This window comes from Cuculus canorus, chromosome 17 (genome assembly GCF_017976375.1).
Source record: "Cuculus canorus isolate bCucCan1 chromosome 17, bCucCan1.pri, whole genome shotgun sequence".
Lineage (NCBI taxonomy): Eukaryota > Metazoa > Chordata > Aves > Cuculiformes > Cuculidae > Cuculus > Cuculus canorus.
In genome coordinates, this window is record NC_071417.1 from 15,020,010 (window position 1) to 15,040,871 (window position 20,862).

General features: G+C 41.3%; 1 protein-coding gene across 3 annotated transcripts in view; it reads right to left on the reverse strand.

Annotated features, from left to right (window-relative positions):
* Positions 1–426: 426 nt before the first annotated feature.
* The window catches only part of CLTCL1 (clathrin heavy chain like 1), a 36,892-nt gene continuing 16,456 nt past the window's right edge, over positions 427–20,862 (reverse strand). The window contains exons 7-33 of one of the 3 annotated variants that reach the window (XM_054082834.1): positions 20,612–20,809; positions 20,022–20,222; positions 19,751–19,903; positions 19,029–19,151; positions 18,397–18,534; positions 18,026–18,190; positions 17,453–17,633; positions 16,932–17,095; positions 16,359–16,484; positions 15,914–16,056; positions 15,065–15,299; positions 13,090–13,212; positions 12,527–12,672; positions 11,950–12,133; positions 11,199–11,391; positions 10,536–10,693; positions 10,276–10,440; positions 9,759–9,866; positions 9,223–9,390; positions 8,980–9,129; positions 8,033–8,164; positions 7,585–7,695; positions 6,841–7,011; positions 5,814–6,035; positions 5,109–5,129; positions 2,766–2,841; positions 427–1,761 (exon numbers count right to left, since the gene is read on the reverse strand). In XM_054082834.1, coding sequence (XP_053938809.1) covers positions 1,646–1,761; positions 2,766–2,841; positions 5,109–5,129; positions 5,814–6,035; positions 6,841–7,011; positions 7,585–7,695; positions 8,033–8,164; positions 8,980–9,129; positions 9,223–9,390; positions 9,759–9,866; positions 10,276–10,440; positions 10,536–10,693; positions 11,199–11,391; positions 11,950–12,133; positions 12,527–12,672; positions 13,090–13,212; positions 15,065–15,299; positions 15,914–16,056; positions 16,359–16,484; positions 16,932–17,095; positions 17,453–17,633; positions 18,026–18,190; positions 18,397–18,534; positions 19,029–19,151; positions 19,751–19,903; positions 20,022–20,222; positions 20,612–20,809 — 4,071 coding nt within the window. In that variant the 3' untranslated portion in view covers positions 427–1,645. The remainder of the gene's footprint in view (positions 1,762–2,765; positions 2,842–5,108; positions 5,130–5,813; positions 6,036–6,840; positions 7,012–7,584; positions 7,696–8,032; positions 8,165–8,979; positions 9,130–9,222; positions 9,391–9,758; positions 9,867–10,275; positions 10,441–10,535; positions 10,694–11,198; positions 11,392–11,949; positions 12,134–12,526; positions 12,673–13,089; positions 13,213–15,064; positions 15,300–15,913; positions 16,057–16,358; positions 16,485–16,931; positions 17,096–17,452; positions 17,634–18,025; positions 18,191–18,396; positions 18,535–19,028; positions 19,152–19,750; positions 19,904–20,021; positions 20,223–20,611; positions 20,810–20,862) is intronic. The other 2 variants (XM_054082835.1, XM_054082836.1) reach the window with 2 other exon arrangements.

Sequence of the window (20,862 nt, forward strand, 5' to 3'; positions counted from 1 at the left end):
GTTGCAAAAGTGTGCTTTAAATCCTGTAAGCAACTTATGTGAAAGCAGAAACTCGACCAGACTTGCACAGGCAAAAGCATCTCCTAGGAAATGCGAAAAAGAGCAGCTACTGTTACAGAGAAGACACTCGCTTCAGCATCTCCTTCAGCACAGGACTGAAGCTTTTTCAGTCCATTGAATGAAGTCAGGTAAGCACATGACCGTCTCCTGCAGCACACCCTCTGCATGTGACAAAGCATGAAGATGTGTCCAGTGAAGAGACCACAACTCCCTTTGAAGATAATCACTGAGCCAGCCACGTTAGGTCGTGTGGCACAAGCTTCCCTTTTCCTGCCTGGCATTCTTAACCGTCAGATGAAGAAACCTGATGCTCTTAGTAGTGGTATATTACTACTAAACAGTCCCCACCCCCAAAATAGTAAGACTAGAACCACACAGTGGATACTGCAGTTTTACATTTATAGTTGGACTTTTATAATATTCAAGATTAGCACAAGATTCATAACCATAAATTATACATTGTTATCTAAGTACATAAAACGTTAATGATACATGTGAGTGGCACAAAGTAATAATACATCCCTGTTGACATCCTCAAAGAAAGGTGGGCGATGGACACACCATTGGTACTACTGCAGCATAGCAGAACTGCATCCCTGCACCCTGCTAACTGAGGTGGTGCAGCCTCTGCCCAACCAGGCAGGGTCAGGACATGGTGTGGCAGGAAGCCAATGCCAGAATCGGTTAAAGGTGCAAATAAAAAGTCAGGATTATGGCCCTCCCTACTGCCTCCCTATTTTAGCAGGGTGTCCCACTCCCCAACCCTGACGCTGTGCTCTTGCATCTCCAGTACTTTGGCAGCCATGCACACTCCTACGTTCACTTGCCACACAGAGCTAAGGTTTCCTTTAGTACCATTTAACATCAACAAGTAACATGCTCTCTTCTTGTTAAACAACAAGGATCTGGGAAGTGTTTGCTCTCTGGCATAAGAAGATTTATTTTCTTCAAGTCTCAGATCTACTCCAGAAAACATAGAGCAGACTCCAACAGCATTGAACCCCAACAGCATTATTGTCCAGAAATGGAAACTCTCTCAATATTCCTCTAAACATTCAGAGCACAAATATCGGAAAGCCCACTTTCTTTTGCATGAAAGACTGCAAATAAAATGGGGTAGTCAGATGTACACAAGCTTTCAACAATTCATTATTAACGAGATGCTTACTGAATTGTTAACCACCCTGCTACTTCAGTAGCTTCAGCTAAAGCTTTAACAATTTGATGCCAGGCAATTTCCCAGCTGCCTTCAATGGGCTTTGCAAAAGAAAGAAAAATATGCTCTCTTCCTCCCGCCTCAAGCAGTTATTGCTATATGAGTTAGTGAAATAGTGCCTTAACTTCAGACAAGAGTCTCACAATGTCATTAATAAAAGCAGCCTTTCAGAGGTTGAAATGTAACCGGACAATAATCAATAAATAACAGATAACAGGAATCCCGTTGAAGTCTCCTCACTGAGCTGGGCAGCGTGTTCAGCCAACAGAAGGTCATCTGTGCCTTTAGGACCATTGTACACTTCTTGGAGAAGTTAGAAAGGTCGGGAAGGAAGAGAACATAGACAGTGAAGGTCTGTCAGAGAGCTAGTTACATATTGAAACCATAAACAGGCGGCTGGGTGAATCCTGGTGCTGTGTATCCATACGGGAAGTTTGCCTGGGGAGGTACTGCACTGGGGCCTGCTGTTAACATCAGCTGCTGGCCTAGAAAAGCATGAGAGAAAAAAAAGCAGAGTTAGATTGAGAACCCAGGCTTCCCTAACATCAGCTGTACTACAGGATAAGATTGAGGCTTTAGCTAAAAATCAGCCACTGTGCAAGCACACGCTAGCAGGTAACACAGTTACTCAACATGCAGCACAGAGTGGGCACCTAGGCCATCTGCTCTCGCTACCAGGAAAACTACAAAACCAAGGCAGGACTGAGGGAGAGGAGTATCAATTGTTCTTGAAAGCATGATAAACACAACTTGTTTTGAGGAGACCACACTGAAAGCTGAACAACCTGATCCTATTTAACCCATGCATGGTCAGAACTGAAAAGTAAAGCGATTCAAGCAAATAGTTAGGTCTGTTAGGTCTCTCAATCTGAAGAGAGTTGCAAAAGGCCTGAACACACCTTGACAGATTGGTCTTCATCACTAGGAACACACATGCCTCATGCATATGTTAAATTAAGGTTAACATTTACATCAGGCAGTGCACCAGTCACATCCTTCCCTTACCAGCCACTTCTAGGTGCTCGTTAGCAGAATGCCTCTTCAGAAGGGCTTCTAAAGTAGCAGCTCACTTTTTGGCTGCATGTCTTAAAATGGGTGAGTTAATAAGCCAGTCTGCCTTTCTACTTGTAAGAGCAGAAAGCGGTCACATTCCTCTCAGACAGTAACACAGGAGGAATTTGCATGCTCCGTTATTCCTGGGGTTGTGCGCACTTTGGTATCCCCTGTCCCATTACCAAACTGAAAGACTGTCCCTAAGCTAGAGTTCTGAGCCATGTAAGAGGAGCAATACTTTAGCTGAAGAGTAGAAGTACCGTAAGAGTGAGATGTCACTTCAACAACTTACGCGGTTCATCTAGCAGAGACAACTGTTTTGCTGTTTAGTCGAAATCGTGTAACTCTGACTAGAGGTAGTCATTTAAGTTACCTCCATAGAAAGGGACCAGAGTGACAATAGAGGTAATGAATTAAAACCAAGTCTTTCACCTACCAAATACTATTGGAGTGGGTTCAGTTACTTGTTCCTCTTCTTTTCTTAGGCTTTCAGAAGCATCAAGTTTATCCACCTACATTGAAGTGAACAGGAGATGTATGAAGGCCTTGTCTCGGAATTGTACCATTGTGTGAGGTTTTTCACACCTAGTACCTTAGCTATCAAGTGTTCCTTTTATTAGTCCAGGTTGGAGACTACAAAAGTCTGTGTGTTCCCAGGGAGCTATGTTGTAAACCTGCACTCCCTGTTGCTTTAGGTTTATTGCAATAAACAATAGCTGTCAAATGCAGCTGAGAAAGATCCCCATTACCTTCAAGGGAAACACTTCCCAGGGGTCTGCTCTATTCACTGGTAACTCTTATGACCCAGAAAGCCAGCGGTCAGACTGCAGTTCCAAGGATCACCCCAAATGGGCCAAATCAACATTGTTATCTATTAACTTGCAAGCCCTCCTCCCTTCAATGAGGATGCCTAGATATTTGCAAATATTCCAGATCCATAAAGTTTGATCTATCTTGGACTACAATCTAACCCAGGCTGCAGAATACTAGTTTAATTGTATCAGTATTCACATAAGACATCTTTTAAAGGAAATTCTAGAATCTCCATGTAAAGTAGTCTACTAAGTATCAGCTTTACACAAGTGCTAGTGTTGTGCGAAATAGAGCTCTGTTCATACTAAATTCATTTGTGGAAGTGCTACAGTAACACAGGAGCTCCAAACACAGCTTTGAATTGGGATGGGGGAGTAGACTGGGAAGGCAACAGTACCTTCCTTCCTTCAGGTTTATCAAGCTATATCTTACATGAGAGAACCATCAGGACTTAGACTGAATACTGCAAGGTGGAAAGTCACACAGCTTCACATCCAGATACAGTACTAACATCCCGGGCAAACCTACGTTCAGCCCAATGTTGTATTTTCAGCTGCTTCTCATCTTCCTTTCCCACTGCAAGAATCATATCTGGTCTGAGAAGTGCTGCAAGAGGGGTCTCTATTATATTTTAACTATGTTACCTAGATCTGGTGCTTAAAAGTGGCCTGGATTTTTTAAAGTTCGCAACTCAGATTAATAACTTGAGTGGCAGTAGGTCTTTAACTGGTTCATTTACAGCTGTCAGCCTACCAGCTCTTCAAGATAATGCTAAATATTGGCATTACAAAAGCTATCCACATTGCCATAGATCAGAGCAATTGAGAGCTACCAGTTGCAAACCAGTTACATTGCTCTACTCATGGACTAGGATTCCCACTCTCTTGGATTAGGCTTTCCTCTTTACTGCCCCTAAAGCATTTAGGAACTTTGAACAGAAGTGCAGTTACTCCCTCTGCTGGGGAAAAGGCAGGCATGCTGAGCAGATACTGAATAAGGCACTAGAGCAGCTCTCTAGGAAAGCCTGGACATCTGCGTGATATGCTGCCCAGAAGTGAAGTTGTTCAAAAGGTTTCCAAATGAGTCAGTCCCATCACACTTTGTGTGCCTGACTCCTTCTGAGACATAGACTATTCTGTGCTTTAACATCTTTTTACACGTAAAAGAAAGGTAAGTTCTGGAAGACATACACACCTCGCTGATAAGTCTATTCTTCTGTACTTTTGAAGTTAGTTACATGACAATTTTAGACATACCACATTTATAAAGCCCATTCTCTAATTTCATTTTTGCAGTTAATTCAGGCTAAATTAGTTCCACTGTAAACCACTTTCACCATGCAAATTTTCCTTCTGGCAAGTTATCTCACATTTAGTACATGTGATTACTTGTAAATCCAACCAGCAGTTTAAAAATCTTAGATCTCAACCCCATATGGAATAGTTCAGGTGAACTTGTGTGGCAAGTTTCATCTCAGTGGAATAAAGGGAGGAGGAAGAGTAAGATCTGCGCAAGTACCTTCATCACATTAACAGTCAAGAAGTTTACAGAAGCTTTATGCTACTATTCAAACTCACCATGCCTAAGAGATTGGACACTTCAGTAATTTAGAGCATAACCAGTGAATTGCGCTTTGAATACATCCTGTCACATGGCAACTCCTTTTGTTTACTTAGGAACAACATCCTCCCTGCCACAAGGGATCTGTAATCTAGTGAACAGGAACCGAACACTCAAGTCCTCCTCATCACTCGCTTCTGTTTTCCACTATGAGGAGCAAAGTCTGGTTGGATTTTCAAGTTGCTGGTGAATAGTTATCCTTTTAGCATTAGAAAGTGAACAGGAAATGAGTTAGAGCTAAATTACACTGCTCTTCTGGCAGAAGCTACAGCTAAATTCCTGTAAAAGAGTCTTAGGATATTAAGGAACACAAATGAACACAAAGAGTTTGAAATCAGAGTGTCACCTTATAGAACAGCCCATCAACCTGCAAGAAAATTCAGAGGGGAATACTTAACATGTCTGATTAGATGCAATCTGAAACAGTCACTTTTAGATTACTCATTTTAATGAGGTTCTTTACTGTGATGTCCTATGCAGCCCTAGAGCCTAGCCTTCTAAGGAAGGATCTTAGCTTATTGTCTTAGAGCTGTTTGAGACATGATCAGAATCTCCTCTGTCAACTGAGGACTAGCTACTGGTATCAGTATTGTACAGTCAGACTACACATCTAAAGTTCTGGTTTCCATTCAAAAAAGTTATCCTTAGCAGTCTACTCCTTTGGCTGATATAGGAATAGCATGTACTCTTAGTTACTCAGAGACTACATTATGACAAAAACACAGTACTTTCATAGTTAAGCAAAGTACAGAGTGATACATGTTACTCTCACCAAGTTTTCAGCTTCATCAACTATGGAGCTGCTCTAAAAGCACACAGTTGCTTATGTCCAATGTTAAAAAAAAAGTTTAACTACATTTCTTTCAAGTCCCAAAGCATCTACTTATAAATTTTGCTAGCTAGCCTGAAGTGATTAAACCCGCAGAACTTCAGAGAAGACTTTGTCTATGAGGAACAATAATATTCCAAATATATGCAAAAAGCTTTGGTTTACATAATACTAATCGTCCAGCACACTAAGTATTAACTTTTGAGGCTATGCAATACTCACTTTGGTAAGATACTCTCTCATCACTTGGATGAAATAAGGCATTGCGAAGTCCATGATGTTATGTCTCCATGCCAACTCAAGGACTACATCTGGGTGCAGCAAGTCATAACACGTGAAAAGGCAGGCTGCAAAGCACTCCTGCTTGCCTTCTTCCAGGAACCACTGAAGCAGCTTCTCAGCTAGTTCTGCATCTTTGGACTCTGCAGCATATTGCATAGCATCCTACAGAGCAGGACAATAGTTAAGCTTGACCCTTGCTTGTCAGCATCTTGCTCCACACCTTGTGTGCATGTTATTGCTAGCTAGATAAGCCAGGTATTTTGCACACCAGGAAGGAGGTCTCCAGCAATACCAGGTGCGTTCTGTAGGAGCCAAGCTATAGTACATAAACTCATTTAAGTCCTCCTATTTTGAGGCAACACAGATACCTGTATTGGTATTACCTAACTGGCTTTCCTTAAGTACTTGAAATGGCCTCATAAGATTTTACTTAGTTTCATAGGACAGAAGATAAACAATCAAAACTTCTGGTATCCCACCTACCTCGCCATTCGACGTTAAGGATTACCCAAACAAGTGAGATTACCACATCAACTGCTTGCTGTGTGGCAAGACAAAAGACTATTTGCCAGTTCTCCTACAGAGTCGTCAGAAATGGACCCATGTGAATTTATTACAAGCTCGAAGACTCTAACATTGCAATCATGTTTCAACTGTACCCTAACAAGGGTAGAAGTTTCCAGTTCTATGGAGAAAGTTCCATATTTATGTGGAAAAACTGTGCAGACGCAATTAATTGATACAGACAGATCTCAAAGCACTGGATAATATTATGAAATTAGATTTAAAATAAGCATTTGGAGTTGCAAACAATTCTGCTCTGAGTCTTCCCTTAAACTTCAAGTGAAGGACTAAGACTAGAACTCCAGATTTGAAACTAACAAAAAGCATTCAATATCCAGGAGCCATATGATTCATACCTCAGATTTCTTTTTGACAGTCAGGGAGAAAAGCTGCATTAACTCACCTTATACAGACGGTCTTTCTTGCATAGCTCCACACTCTGTTTCCAGCGGTTGTTTCCCTTATACAAATATGCTGCAATACGCCTAAATTCAATTAGTTCATGCTTTTCCAGACGCTGAGCCAACGTTATGTTATCAAAGTTGTCATAGGCATCAATGGAAGCTCTCAAACCCTGTTGGAAAGAGAATCGTGACACAGGTTTCCAGATGGTATTAGGTGCTTCTCTGTTGTAATTCTTGCCTAAGCACGGCGCAAAAGGGTTTAACTTCTGCCAGCTGGATAACATGGCTACGGGTTGTTTACTCTACATATTTCATGCATCTCTCCAAAACATGATTTTTTAATAGTAAAAGGCTGTCTTGGTCCTACTGACTTCACTTGACAGAATGGGAAAGCTAGTTACCTTTAGAAGACAAAGCGTGTCCTCCAAATAGCAGCCAGTGGGGTCAGAAGCAAATCTGTTCACAGAAGTGTTGCCCAGTAGAGTACATACCCAATACTGACCTTTATGAAGGCTATTCTGAGAAAAACAACTACAGCATCTGCTTTGTTTGCAAGTCATCAGTGTCTCAGCACTCATGCCTACAGAGGGCCTGATTCCACTCTCGCTACCATGGCATTGTAGAAGTTGTCTTCTACTCAAGGGAATTACTCTGTCAGCTGGGAAACAACCAAGCTACAGCCTCTTTTTGTTGGAGAAAGAGAAGCATAACTCAGGCCTAGCAATCTATTTTGTGAGGCTCACCTGATAATCTTCCTCTTCTGTTAAAAGATTGTTTAGAGCTTCATTAACTCCTTTGTTGTTGTGGTTCTGGACTGAACGCAGATAAGGCTTTACTAGAAGGAGCTGATTAACCTGGAATTAAGATATTCCCAATAAGATTAAGTAAACCAATTCTGATACTTCATACTCCTGCAACAGGTTCCCATTTGTTATTACAGGAGTTTGCGCTTACTGTCAGGACCCTTCATGATTAAGCATCGTGTACTGCCAGAAATAAAATAGAACAGCCTCCTAGATCAGTTATGCTAACTCTGTTTCCCATATCAAGGTAGGACTGGGCTGCTTCTCAGTCCTTTATAGTGGAGGCAAAGCCACCTGACAGATGTCAACCCTTTTTTCCAGCCAGAGACTGGAACAACTTTACTTGAGCAAGATAACTTCTTATTCATCTACCACCTCCCAAACTCACCTTTGAGAAAAAATTTACTGTCCTGGTGTGATCCAGTCGTGGAGATAACACAAGCAAGAGGTCATTGATCAGCAGAGGTTTGTAGTCCAAGTAAAACTGCAAGGCTTTGTAGTACAGCTCCACATTGGCCACCTGCATGGTTAGACACTGGTTAGTACTTCAAACACAAGTAAGCCTAAGGTGCTTAGTTTGGATCACTTAACTCAGCACAAGGTTTATCTGACTCTTAAATAAAAGTTTAAGTTTCCTCCTAGAGGCCAGAAGTGTTGTTACACTTTCATGCAGAATTCCTGTTCAGCCTTATGACTGCTGCTTGTGTCACCTGCTGCCTCATACTGAAGTCACAAGTTATCACAGGCAGCACAAACCAATTCTAACCCATCCACAGTTAAGGGACCCTGACACAGGCAGCCCACTAGAGTTAATGTGGCCATTTGTTGAACTCTAAAGTAAAGGCTGTAGACTTAACCAGTCTAAACCTTGAGACGCATAACGCCAGTAAGATTCTTATCTAACCTGTTCATCAATTCTCTATTTACTGCTGCATTCATAGGACTGTCCACCACAATTATCCCCCTGAAGCAGCTGGAAACAATTGCAGAGATCTTTCAAGAACAGTCACAGCCTCAGACTAAGACAGCAGTCAGCTCAAAGGTGTTAAAGAGGTTATGCTTTTTGCTTGTGACCTATGATCCTGAGCAGTCTCTGAAGACTTTCTGGGCTAGCTGCTGCCACTCAACAGAACATGCTGCACAGCAGAAAACAAGCTACGTAAGACTAGATAAATTCTTGTGTGCTAAACTTACTGGAAGTTCTTTTAAGTACAGCAGCAAAACAGAGTAGTAGCTTAAGCAAATCCATTTTCTGAACAGTGATTCTGTTGTGCATTTTTGCCACTGTTCCGAAACCAGCTTTCAGCACTTAGATTCGGTTCAATAGTCACTTACCTTGGCAATTATGTCTTTAAACTGCCCTTCTTTCCAGGCATCAGTGGGATGATTCATCATAGTAATTATTGCATTGTCATACTCCTCGTACTTGTCATAGAGGAATACAAGTTCTGCCCAGAGATGAGCCTGTTCTGCAGCTCTGAGCACCTGATAAGCAAAAAAAAAAAAATAAAATAAAATCTGTCTGATTCACTGACAGCTTCCCACCTTTACTTGCAGTGTAGCTACCTTACTGCATACCTTTGGAATATTAACCCTAGACCAGAACAGCTCCAGATGTTCCCTCATTTTCTGAGGCTTGAATTTGGAGTATAAGATGGCAAGTTCAGTAAACATTCCCATGTGAGCACGCTCTAAGCCCAAAGCGGCTTCTAATAGGGCAATCAGTTCTTCAAAGTAGCCACGGTCCTGGATGTTAGGAAAACAAGGATTCATTGCAAATTCATGACCAGCTGACACTTAAATCTTGCTAAAATACATATTTACTTCAATTCAACATGCTTTGCTTTTCTCTCCAAATGAGAGCACTTAGATTTGTAAGACAATATTCCAGTAAGGCAACACAATTATAAAACAATGTACAGTGAAAACTATCACCCTCCCATTTACTACAGGGAAAAAAAAAACCCATGCATGTAACTATTGGGAAATGGAGAGGGAGGAAGAATGAATTCAAACATCAGCCCCGCAGGGTATCAGGTTTTATCTGTGATCACTTTTCCAGCAGACACAAGTATGCTGTTTAAAGTCTTCCAGGATATCAACAATGATCTAACCTGATAGTAACTGATCAGCTCTTCGAGTTCATCAGCATGGATGACTATGTGTAAGCCACAGATTTGTGCTAAGCGGAATTCTTTTCCATCCACACAGGCGAAGCATACCTGTAATGAAAGTTAGCTAACAGTTAACAGAAGAATACTGTAATGCTTCCTTAATCTCCTTATATTGAAGGGCAAGTTCATTAGCAAAGTTTTACCAAATTTGAGGCTTAGATTTCCAAAACCAGTTTTTTCCATAATGCCTGTTCTAAAATTAAAATCTCTGCCAATCGTTTTACAATGTTTTGAAATTTATCTTAGGCAAGAGGACAACTTATAATGCTACAGACATACTCTGTAGCTAGGATCAGTTAACAAGCTACTATTGGTGATAGCGTACATAGTTATGAATTAACACTTCTTTAATTCTCACAACACTGACAGAGCAAAGGAGTCTATGCTCCAAAGCAACACACTCAGAAGCAACAGTAGAGCACATTCTGCACACTCAAAAAACATGAGTTTAAGTTACCTCCTTCCAAGTCCTTGTGCTGTTGGCTTTGCGGCCACTGTCCACTGCTGCCTGATACTCCCCGAGATGCACCAAGGTAGATGCCAGGCGAGCAAAGTTAGATACATTATTATAGAGTAGTTTTGCTGCTTCATACATTCCCTCTTCATAACAGCGATCACCGACCTGCATTAGGATTCAAAGACAAACAAGAGTAACAGCAAGAATTGGTGGTCAGTTAAGAAGCAAGTCATACATGGGAACTGTGGATCAAGACATACCTGTTGTATATGGGCATTATTAGGGCCGCTAATGAACTCCTCCAGTTCTGACAGACGATTAGTTTTTGCCAAAGCAAAAATAAGTTCTGTCTCCACATAAGACTCTCTAGCCTTCTTCCTCGCCATCTGTAAGAACTTGACTAGGTCCTCCCAGTTATCTTGAAGAGAGAATAGATACCCAAGATCCCTTGTTTAGTCATTCTGTACTGTGCACTTTGCCCACCTTAGGAACAGTTTCTACTAGTAATCTTAAGGATCTAAGCCATTTGCATTTGAGTTAAGATTCTCTGCTAAACACGGAGTCACCTCCACCTAAGGTTGAGCTTCTTGCAACTATTCTACAATCCAGTTGGTAAGCAATTCTGCCAAGAATAAGAAATACAGATAAGAATAAGAATAACAGATAAAGAAATACATTATAATTGTCTGTATTTTAGAGGCCAATCTCTGAATTATCTCCTCGGGAAGGTCTGTCTTTGGTATAGCAATACAGACAAGGTTGTAGATAGGTATCTTACTAAACACTGTTTCATCCATTCCATGTATTAACTGCTCCTATTTCCTCTGAAACAAAATCCTTAAGTCTCAAGAATCCCTGCCGCTCAATGCAGATGCAATAATCCAGCTTACATTCAAAAAAATCTTGAGAATACTTTGGCTCACCATTTCTATTTGCTGCTTGAACAACTTCCATGTAGGCAGATGGATCATCTGCCTTTATATAGGAGTCAATGGCTTCTTTCACCAAATCCTTCTGGAGCTGTGCTCTGCCTAGCTGGCTCCATACTGCTGGTTCGTTACATCTCTCTGCAAATTCATAAGCACGATCTAAGTTGCCGATGTGCTCAATCAGCACCTGTTTGAAATTGAAGTTGCAGGTCAAAAATCCAAGCTTTAACATTGTCCCCTCTAACAGAGCTCTTCCTTCAAGTGCATACGCTGTTCCATGTAAGCAATATAAAGCTCACTGCTTTTAGAAGTCGATTCTGTCCAACCAAGTAGCAGCAGTGAGAATAAGAGTCTTGCTGCTATTGTTTCTCCTCTGCCTTACAGAAGTCAGTAAAGCTGGCCTAGACACAATGCCTAGTAGCATTTGCTTCTCCTGCCCTTTTCAAGTACAAGTCTCCAAGGTAGCCACTCTGAATCAAAGGCAGCATACACACCCCAAGTGTATAGCACAATATTCTTTTATTACTTTGAGCAGATCAACCTCTCAAGTCATTATTTTGACTTTGTTCTGCCATTCTTTGCAAATAATCCCACTTCTCCCTGCAACCTCATATTATGTGGGAACTGCACTCTTAAGTCTCAGTGATTTAGGTGACAATTGCTCCTTGAGGAACAATGTAACAGTACCCTTCCCATCCTCTCCGTTATTGGCGTTTTATATCTTAATGCAGGAACCATGCCGCACCTGAACTGCTGAAGTATTAACATCAAATTTTCTGAATATAGCAAAGGCTTCTTCGTACAGCTCGTTACCAATAGCGATGTTTGCAATATCTGGGGCATCATAGTTATCCAGCCGATTGATGTACTCCATCACACGAGTGCGATCAGCCTTAACGGCAGTCAGGATCAGTAGATTCTGGAGATTCCTTTAGTTAACAGAAGGCAGAAGCTATAAGCAGTGCATGGTAACACCTGCTTAAGTGACATGCATTCTACATGTGAAAAAAATACACCCACTGGCCATCATTAGCAACAACCTTTCACCCCCAGATTCAGAAGCACCGATATTGGCCTTCAAAACAGAACTGCTTACCAATATCAGTGTACTCTTTTCTCAACACATCACTGCAAACTGCATACTATGAACTAGTTTTGTTCTTAAATCATAAAGCACTTTAAATTGTGCTTTTTCACTTGATTATATACATTCGAGTGCTTAGGGTCGTGCAACCAAGAGGCCTACAAATAACTTAGGTCACTTCAAAACCTAAACAAAGGCATTCAATAGGCTAAAGCCGTGGACTAAACTCTCTTCTTACCTGTGTTCACTGAATACAGAACTATCCAAGACAATTTTTTCCAATAACTCAATTAATTCATTAGGCAGATCAGCAGTCATGAAAGCTTTCACAGTTACAGAAACCTCTTCTGGATCCTGTGTCTCCGATAAAGCTGTTTGCACAACCTGGGTTTGAAGACATGGAAATTTTAAGTGCTTTCACCCAGTGAAATATTTGCCAACCTATTCCAGTGGACTACAAATCCAGGCTTCAGAACTTTGATATTATCTTCTTAGGGAAAGCAAGAAAGAGCTAAGTCTATACTGGGTAGAGTTATTAAAGCTACACTGTGAATCTCTACAGAGAGGAAATTCACTAGAGGTACGTCGCTCCACAGGACAGATAATATCTTACTGGTAACTAAATTTTCTGACCAAGAAGGTAAAAATTAATACCTGCCACTCAAACTCTTAGAAATTTCTGTATGCTTGAGATGGGGCCTCAAGGGACCTTGTGGGAGAAGACAGCTTCTTTAATGCTCCATAGAGTCCGAAGCATTTCTGAGGCCACCTCATACTGGAAGTTTCGCCTTTGTACTGTACCTGGTCAATAAGCTGACGTCTGAATGGGTTGTCTTCTTCCAGAACATTTGCCCAGAGTTCAGGGTCCTTCCTGCGCACCAGATAGCGAGCCTCACTCTTGAACAGAGAGTTCTCATTGCAGACCTGAAGAAGTTACAAATATTGGCATTAGCGTTAAGGGTTAGTACCACAAAACAGGTATAGCTAGCTATGAATCACAGTCTAGAAGACTGACTAGAACTAAACGCTGACCAACGCTAAATGCCACAGACAAGTTCTTACCCAACCTCTGATCTGGAAGGCTCATGGAGCAGGTCTCCAGCAGAATTTCTATAGCTTCTCTCGGTTTTGCCCGACACAAATACTGTGACAGTGGCTTCACAGTAACTATTTGCTTCTGTTTGAAGTGAAGACCTGCAGAAGCCTGAAGAACTTAAGTTTTAAATCTAGAAAGGGAGCCACTTGCCTAGGCAGAGTGAAGTAGTGAACTGAGAAAGGGAGCTGGTGTTTAAAGCTAGAAATTGGTTATGAATTCGGTGTCATTAACTTTACACGAGAAGTGTTCAGAGCAGCAAGTGGCTTGGATTTCCCTGTTAAAATGTTAAGGGTAGAGGAAAAATGTGAAATCTCCTATTGAACTGCAGCAAGAATGAGTTAAGAGTTATAATCCTATTAGTACCGCCAGTTTCAATGCCAACTAGAAAAGTAGAAATTTGAAGGCCTGCTCTTTCTAAAACCAACAGGTCATGTTTTGTTAGTATGTATCCAAATTATCTCTTGCACTCTCAAGAGTTTGCTGTAAGGAAATTAGTTGCAGACAATTTCACTTTGCATAGTGTATCTATTAGTTGCAGGAGTTGAGCTCTCTTCTAGAAGGGAACACTACTCTCGAGAGTAGTTCTTATAGGATGAAGATGTTTTCTCTGTAGCCAGTAACATCTTCTCAGAACATCAGTTCAGGGACAAACCAGTACATATGTGCGAGAAACAGTATGGTTAAATAAGATGATCAAGCTTATCCTAGCAGAGCTTCCTACCAAAACAACTCAGAGCCACCTTTATCCTGAAATAAAAAGCCAAATGTAGCCAGCTGGTGTTTCTTTATGGCTACAGAAGAGGTATTACTTCAAAAATAGCTGCTTCAGGCTAGAAAGTCATCCACTTTCGGCAGCAAGCCTAGATTATACCACCATTCTAACACTTCCACGGTAGGCCTTGCCAGGGAACGGCATTTACTGCCTTTCAAACAGGAAAACAAGCTACCACAGCTGACATTCCTTGCATACGCTATGTGCAGGTAGGGGAAAAATGTTTTCTTCAGCAGGCACAAGCACTACTATCTGGCATTAAGCTCTGGTGTTCAGTTCGAGACTAGGATGTGTTTGGAGAACACTGGGAATTTCACTTGCCCTTGAACTCCCTTGAGGGAGGTTCTATGAATCAACAAGCTTAAGATAGGCAGGGAATGTTATCTGAATAACTCCTTGAAGTTTGACTGTCAACATTTATTTTCCTCACTTCTAGCTAAGTACTGGAGCAACTCCAAGGGTCAACCACCATAAGGGAAAATTACAGCTCCCCTTCTAGTTTTAGGGAAACTTTTCCTTCTACTGTAGAGCCCGACTAGATGGCACCCTATTCCTTCTGCTGATCAAGTACTCAAGGATCATTAAAGAAAACAAAAAAACCTTAAACGAATTAAAAATGGTTTAACAGTTGGCATATTCATTAGCTGAGGTCGATAACGAATTTGGTTTTGAGCAGAATCAGTAGATGAAACACATGAATGGTACCTTAAAGCCAAGTTATACAATTTTAGTTGAGACATACAGCATAGGAGTTCTCATCAGCACAAAAATTACTGTCTCCACAGAGAAGAATACTGTCTACCTCAACTCCTGAGTGAGACTGCAAGTGTTAGACAAATAGCCAGCAAGGCTTCCACTTCAGGCAGCAAGCAGTTTGTTAACATGTTTATAAAAGCAGTTTTGCTAACCTTTATGAGTTCCAGATCACATTGTCCCCTCTCATAAGCAACGCAGGCCAGATGAGGGTCCCTCTTTTCACAGTATTTGCCAACTACACGGCTGTCATAGTAAGGATTCTCACGAAGGAATCGCTCTGGATTATTATTACTGTCAATGTAGATTTTGGCCAAAGCATTATGAGTCGCGGGTTCTTCACAGCCTTCATGAATCCTTGATTCAAGCCATGGCAACAGCAATTTAAGCCTTTGAAGAAGCAAACATTTTAGGTTTATAAGTCAAATCAAAGTCTGCCTGACAGCTGCCCATTAATACCTGGCCTTCCCTTCAAGCAAGTCTGTTGGTCAGGTGTAGAAGTAAATGGAGATCAGCCAGTTATTTTCACTGAGTCTTAAATAACTTCAAGATCATATCTGCAGTTTTTCATTAGGGAAAGTTGCAGATGCCACTGATTTTGCAATCTTTCCTTTCAGCTCCTGTTCCATTAGCCGTTTCTTCACACTTAAAGCCATTTGTTCATTTTACAGGTAACTACAAACTAATCCCACAAGCTGCTGTGTGCCGACAATGCGACTGTCAAGACAATTTTATCCAGATTTACTCCAAGGGTACATCCCATGGTTGGTTGTACAGGAACTCAAGTGTTCAAAAGCCACATTTTTCATTATGCAGTGCTGTCAGGCACTACTATATGGCCCAAATAACCAAGACTGACTATCATATCTAAGCTGCTTTTCTACAAAGAAATATAAACCAATATTAGTACTATATCATTCAACAAAACTGCATACAGCTCAATTTGGGCATATACCAGGGTCAGGAAAGCCCAACATCAATATCTACAGATTCATTTTCATTACCTATTTCTTTTTTCTACTTCAGCCACCAAGTCATCTGTTGAGAACTGGCCTCTAACCACCATGATCAAGTTTTTAATTACATCTTCAGAACAATCCACATCAAGAAGCCCTCCAACCACTGCTGGTATACGGCTAGGATTCACCTAAAATAAACAACCATCAGTAAAATTGGTCATTAGCAGTACTGAAAACCCACTCTCAGCCTTCCACATGGGGAAATTCTAGTTAACAATTTAAACTATGCTTTAGAGCGGCAAGTTTTCATATATTAATGTATTTGTATATATATTCCAGGAAAAGTTACACTTACAGGTTTGTAATAAAAAGGTACACACTAGAACTGTGAGCATAATAGATACAGGCAGACTATGCTTTAGTTTTACTGAAGAGTTAAGTTTCTCTTAAGGAAGGAAAGATCAAGAATTTAAAACTGGATTCTCCTTACCTTCTGTACATAGATCTCTATATACTTCTGTAGGTTGTTGCGATATAAGTAGAGTACCAGGTCATGAACAAAGTCAAATCGGTCACAGACAATGATCAGAGGAAGCTGGTCTGTGAGCTTTGCCTCCTGTATTTTGTGCAAAAGAAAACGTAAGCAAGCAGCCACCATTTGTTGAAGCATTTTCAAAGCAAGGAAGTCTGACCAAGTTCCCTTAGCACTAGGAGTCCAAATACATTCAAATATAAGACTGTCAAGCAAACAACTGACTTCAAAACCAAGCTATTAACTATGAATATCATGCAGTCAGTCTATCGGTCGAGTTTAAAGTTCAGGCTCTTCACAAAGTGCCACATTAAACCTAGTTTCAAAGTGACTACCAAGTCACGTACCAATTCAGAAGACAGTTGCTGGGTCAACCGTCTGGATCAGACTCCTATTCCAGCTACAGAGCAGACTACCCACTGTCAAGTCAGCTAAACCTTGAGGTGCTATTTCCCTCCACGAGAAAAATGTAGTTCTGCTGCTAAATGGAACATACAAAGGATTGCTCAGTTCCTTGGACAGAGTATTTACCTTCAGAAAGTTCTTCACCCGTTCTGGGTTATAGCAGTTACTTTCACGGCAGATTCTTTCCACTTCCTTTATCTGACCAGTCTTGCAAGCCGCCTGGATGTACTTGAAGTGAACATCTGGATCCTGGCTGAAGTTCACAATGGAACCCAAGAAATAGAACAGTCCTAGAAATAGTTGCATTTTTAACATGGTTAGAAAGGTAAGAAAAGTAAGTGCAGATTGTTACGAGCTTCAGCTTGTGACTTAGTTCAATCCTCCTGAGAGCGTAACTTTCACTTAAGTGCAGGAAAAATCAGGATGCTTTCCTCTCTTTCAGGTTTCACCTTTCTGCTCTTTACTCAAGAGTGTTAAGAAACTTTAGAACCAAGCTACCCCTAGAACTCACTGTGATGAGCTCACTTTGATAAATGCATCCTAAGGTCTAGCCATGTGACAAGTACCTCTCATAAAAGCCAGAATTCTTACTATCAGCTTCAATAAAGTAGTGCTTTCAAGTAAGCTTCTTTCTTCTAATACTGTACCTTCATAGCTTTTGAAAGATTCAAAAAGCTCCACAAGAGACTGGGTACCAAGCTGCTCATGGTATTTAGAAGCAACTTGCACACAGAGCTGCAGGTTTTGCCTAATGTTGGCTGACAGCATGGCACGCAAACATTCCACAGAGTCTTCAACTGAGAGAGAGCCAAAGAAGTTCACAAGCCACTGCAAAGAGAAAAAAATATCAAGTAGAATTTCATAGAGGATTTGATTGACTTCTACAACGTGGCAGCCAGCTACCAGAGTGGCCTTGGTGCATGGAAGACTCCTAAGACTTAAAAAGAAACATACTCACCATCTTTAAAACTACAACAAAAATTCAGTTTGGAAGCAAGACATGAAATGCCCACCTAGGAAACGGAGGTCAGATTTAAGCTATCAAAAGCATAGGTTATGATTTAGTCATTAAACTGGACAAATGTTCTTGAATCACAGCTACATGTGCTACTCTGGTACCTACAAACCGTCTTAAGAGCATCTGCACGGATTTCAGCAGCTACAGAAGAGCATTCACGTCACTTAGGCTTTCACTTTCTTACTCTGTACAAGAGACTTACCTCAGGGTTCAAGAGGTGAGTATGAACAACAGCACGTTTAATATCATAGAGATCCGTGTAGTGTTCCAAAGCTCGCTGGAGCAAGCCTGCCTTTTCACACAACTGGGCAATATGAGCACGGTCATAGTGCGTAAACATTTGGTTTCCAAGAATGGCATCTGCAACCTAGGAGGTTACAATTCATATTCAGACTGTCACAGACTCAGAGCAGCTCAGCCTAAAAGTTGTTGAAAAGTCACACCAGCAACTCATTAGTAGTCTTCGATGCAGCTGAACTATTTATAGATATCAGTATCAGATGATATATTCTTGTGCAAGCTTACTACTGTCTCTCCTTCACTTTTTGGCGAAAGTAGGTTAAGAGGTCTTACCTGCGGGGCATGAATCAAATTCATTTCCAGGAGACGAGTCTGCAGGTGGCCTTCTGCCGGGCGGTTATTTTTCAGGGCATCCAACAAAAAGGACGTGCACTGTTGAATAAGACTGTTCTCCATGAACACAACGACAATCTGTTGAAATCAGTCAAGTTAGAAAAAAAAAAAGGGTCTAAATATATACACATGCACACTTATCTGTACATGCTAGTGGCCTGGCTAGAAAGGTAGCTCATCACAGCACCGAACATGCTACACTCCCTTTGTCTTCACAGGATTTCTACCATGGTAATAGAGACAAGGTTCATGCTTGTTTTCTTTTTCTCTAGAACATAAGAGGCAGATTACTTCAAGCTTTTACACCACATTTTGCCACCCACTCTCTATAGTTTTAACAGAGCATACAAATCCCATCCCTTCTCTCTTGTTGGGATAGTTACTACAAGGAAAGCTAAGACTTTTTCTAAGTAGCTTATTTAATGATGTAAATTGTTGCCTTATTTCTCTGTCCATTTGACCAGAAGTGGCCGCTAAGTCAACCGGCGACCTGAACTGGCCTTACCAGACCCCCAAATGGTACTATGCTATTACCTCTAGAAAGAGACCAGTAATCTTGTTGTAGGCATCACCTGGTTAATGTTAGCCAGTGGCTCCTCATCCTGTACGAGCATCTGAGAGAACTGCAGGCCTTGCTCTGGACTGATTCTCATCACACTCCTCAGTAAGAAGATCCAGTCTGGGGTACAGCCAACCTAGAGATATCAGAAACAGTCATGTGCATCTGGGAAGCCTTACACATCTTGTAAGGCTTCAGATTCTTTAGCACAGGCACTACTAACTGCTGTGAGGTTGCCATGCCCATCTCCCAGGAATTCTCAGTCAAAAGCATTGCTTGTCTGTTCACACAGAAGTTCAGTTGTGCCAGGGCATTTCTCTTGCTAGGTAAGAAAGCTACGAGGAACAAACCTTACAGTCTTAAGGCACTATATATCAAGTAAAGTCCTGAACTTACAAGTGGTTATCAGGCAAACTGTTTTGTAATTCATCCAAAAAACAAATCTTATGAATTTAGGAAGAATCTTCCCTTTAGTGTCTAGCATAAACTTGAGCCAGCCCATTAATTTGATAGCTAAGAAAATTCTGGATGTTCCGAATATAATGTTTTGGAGATTGCTCAGCCTTTAGTTGTACACTATGATTTGCACTTCGACAATGAAGAAAACGCTATTTCTCCATCTTACCTACTTATCAATTTTTAGTGACAGGAAACAAACTTATCTCGGGGAAGATAGCTAGAGATTGCACATATTAAACATAAGACAGTCCAGCAGCTTGTGATAATGTACCTTACCTTTTTAGCGTACAGCACTATTTTCTGGAATTGACCAGTTTCAGCAAAGCACTGAATCACTTTGTTTGGCACATTAGCACGAAGATAGACACTGAGTGCAAGGGTTGGGTCAGCTGTCTTCACCAAGTCTCCCAGCTCCTCCGAGCATTCCAGCTGAAGTCAGAAGCGGCATTTTGTCAAGTAGAATTGAGGTGTGGTATCAACAAAATTATTATTCACACTCAATTGTTACAAGCCAACAGAATTAAGTCAGCGTCATAATCAAGCCTACCTTGTCTTCCTTCAGCCATTTCTCCAGAAGCTGCTTGCGGCCCTGCTGTAGGACAGGGCGACAGAGCTCCAGAGATTCAAACTTGTTCAGTTGTCCCTGGTCAAGCAATATTCCAAAGTACTGGAGCAGGGGAGAGGCCTGCCCAGGCTGAGCTGGCACACTCTGGAACTTCCTGATTGTATCACTGGTACGTAGAATTCCCTGAAGAGGCACAAGATTGAGACATGCAATGTTTAATTACTGAAGGCTGAAGAGTATTAGACAAAAAACAGGTGTTAAGCTATACACTGAAGCATCTCCTCTTAAGCCTTCAGGGTGGAGATCCTTCATTGAACCAACAACATTCCAGCGAGAGGTCAGTGGCCACAGCAAGCCCAGCCTATGGCTGGAATAGTATAGCAGATGCTCCTCTACAGGATACAAGAGAATATATTACTCAGAACAAGCAACCAGACTGTATAGAACTAAGGCCATTATTGCAGCACTTAAATTTTAGAATGTCAAGTACTGAAATACAAGTGAGCTAAGCAAGTCCACTAAGGTAAGGCAAATTCCCATGACTTCTAAGCTTTACCTTTGGAGTTATTTACCTTTGGTGCAGATGCAGCTACTTTAGCAGCATCTGCGTAGCTTCCTTGAGCAAACAGTGTGTTGAACTTTCTGGCAAACAACTCCTCTGCCCCAGCCAGATTACTACGTATAGCCATACGCAGTCCCAAGTCAGGATTCTGGAGAACACTTGTAGCATAGTTCACTATGTTGTCTTCCTCAACACATACAGAAAGCACCTGGAAAAGATAAACAGCATATTGAGGCATACTGTCCTTTCCACAGCTACTAT